The sequence below is a fragment of the Lactuca virosa genome, chromosome 2, assembly GCF_052849685.1.
Source record: "Lactuca virosa cultivar CGN04683 chromosome 2, Lactuca_virosa_CGN04683_v6, whole genome shotgun sequence".
NCBI lineage: Eukaryota > Viridiplantae > Streptophyta > Magnoliopsida > Asterales > Asteraceae > Lactuca > Lactuca virosa.
Window position 1 is genome coordinate 119124694 of NC_136427.1, and position 2555 is coordinate 119127248.

General features: G+C 35.7%; 1 protein-coding gene across 1 annotated transcript; it reads left to right on the plus strand.

Annotated features, from left to right (window-relative positions):
* Positions 1-518: 518 nt before the first annotated feature.
* Positions 519-2231, plus strand: LOC145157701 (uncharacterized). Its single transcript, XM_079076703.1, has 4 exons — positions 519-548; positions 626-931; positions 1212-1251; positions 2116-2231. Exons 1-4 carry the CDS (start codon positions 519-521, stop codon positions 2229-2231), a joined length of 492 nt encoding a protein of 163 aa, XP_078932829.1.
* Positions 2232-2555: the final 324 nt, after the last annotated feature.

A 2555-nucleotide genomic window follows, 5' to 3' on the forward strand; every position in this document is an offset into this window, starting at 1 on the left:
ACATCCACTACCACATCATCAACACCTATATATACTACCACAACCTCAAAACCTTCATCGACACTACCATCCTCAACAGCTACAGTAACTACAAAATCCTCCTTACCTAAAGGAACTACCACATCCTCAACATATACATCTATCCTAACACCTATGCTAGAATATACCCCATTACCAACACCTATCCCAAAATCTACCCCATCACCAACACAACCAACTATGAATGGATCTGTAATGGAAAATGTAGAAGGTGAAAACAATTCCTCTGAAGATTGTGGACCAGGTGGACGTTTAACTGTTCATATTTGGAAAAAAAAGCGTGAGTTACCAATCATATCTTACAACTTTTTTCTATGTATAACCTTTTGGTGTACACATACATATTAATTCGAAACTAAAACAATCACATGATTATTTACAGGCTCATGCCACCAGGAGCTTGCACACACATTATTAGTCGGTCCTTTATACAAAGATTAGATCCACAAGGGTACACTTGGGGAAAAGTAAGCAAAGAAATGCGCAAATTATATTGGGAGGAGTTCCAGGTAGTTAACTATATGTGATAAATTGTTGTTTGGTAAACATTTACATTTAAACTTATGTTTATATTGTTAATGTGTAGAAAAAACGTAGTTGGGGTGAAACAATAGACTCGCTGGTGAGGCAAGCTTGGGAAAGTAAATCGGCACAAAGTTATGGCCAATATCTCGACCACATGAGGGGCCCACAAAGAAACCCACATGCCCTTAAACCAGCTCATATTGCACAAGAAGTCTGGAACTCCTGGCAAGTAAAATGGAATACAGATGAATACAAGCTAATATCCGAGCAGAACAAGAAAAATAGGCGTAACGGTGTGGCTGATGGAGTAGCACAACCTACCCATAACGTTGGATCCGCAAATCGTTTGAAGATAGCTTCTGATTTGGTAATTTTGTTAATGGTACATCAATGTTTATGTTTATGTGTATATTTGACATTTTATTGTATTTATGCAAAAGATGAAATTATGACGTGATCCACCACATAATGAATTATTCTTGTATACACACACGAAGAATCACGATGGAGTCACATTCACAAATGAAAAAGATAGACAAATTCATGTAATATTCATTTCAATGCAATTAAACTTTTATATTCTAGCTATCCCATAATGTTATTCATAACTTTGATATCTTTTAACTTATATTATTTTTATTTTATAGGTGGTTTATACAGAAAAACGAGAAGATTTGAAAGTTGAAGGTGTTGAATTTGAGGAGGACAAACTATTTTATGATGTTGTTGGTGGTCATGATAAAAAAAAGGAAAAAAAGACTTTATGGGTTAGGCTTATTTGCAAACGCGGTTCCTAATATTAACGGTAAAATGGATGTATCTTACATCTCGGAAAAAAAATGATGAAATGGAAGAAATGAGGGAGCTTGTTGCTAAACAAAAAGAGCAAAACGAAGAGCTTAAAGAAATAATGAAGTCCCAAGAAGAACAAAACAACGCAAGAGTTGAGCAACTTGAAAAACAACTTAAAACGGCAATGGATCTTATTAATGTCATTACAAAACAACAACACTAGTAAGTCATAAAGTGTTGATATGTTTATTGCAAAGTATTTATTTTAGATTAGCCACTTTCCATTTTCCATGTAATAAATAATTATTGTATTATTTTATGATATAATGTTATTTGATTTTTTTTTGTTATTTTTGTTTTTCATATATTACTACAAAATAATTTTGATTTAGTTTATAAATCAATTATCAATCCGTCCATATGGAATCTTTGATATGGAATCTGCTATATAATATACACCACGGAAATTGCTAGAGACTCATGACCACGGAATTTGCTAGGAAGTCATCAAACGGAAATTGCTAGGGATTCATCACCACCAAATTTGCTAGGGATCCACAACCATGGAAAGTCCTAGGGATTCATCACCACGGAATTTGCTAGGGAATCACCACCACGGAATTTACTAGGAATTCACCACCACGGAATTCGCTAGGGAATCACCACCACGGAATTTTCTAGGGATTCATCACCATGGGATTTGCTAGGGATTCACCACCATGAAATTTTCTAGGGAATCATCACCATGGATTTTGCTAGGGATTAACTACAACGGAATTTGTGATGGAAGAACTACCACGGAATTTGTGATGGAATCCTACTACGGAATACACGACGGAATGCCATCTACAACGGATTTCATTCTGTTGTCATAATTGCGACGGAATGATTGTTTGCCTAGAAAACTCTCACTACCGGGTTTTTTGGGACGGAAATCGGTCGTCGCAAATACCTTCGCTAATCGTCTTTTGCAACGGAATTTCAACTTTTCGCAACGGATTCCTTCCCTAGCAAAATCGCGTTTTCCTTGTAGTGAGATTGTCTGAAGAGTTTTAGACATAGCAATGGTATTGCTGCAATGTTCATGAGTACTTAGAAAATGGAGATTTGAGTATTGTATAAACCCATGCTCAGAGAATTACTTCATGGAATTTATCACAAGTAATTCTGAGACGATGATATCGTATGATCATGAAACG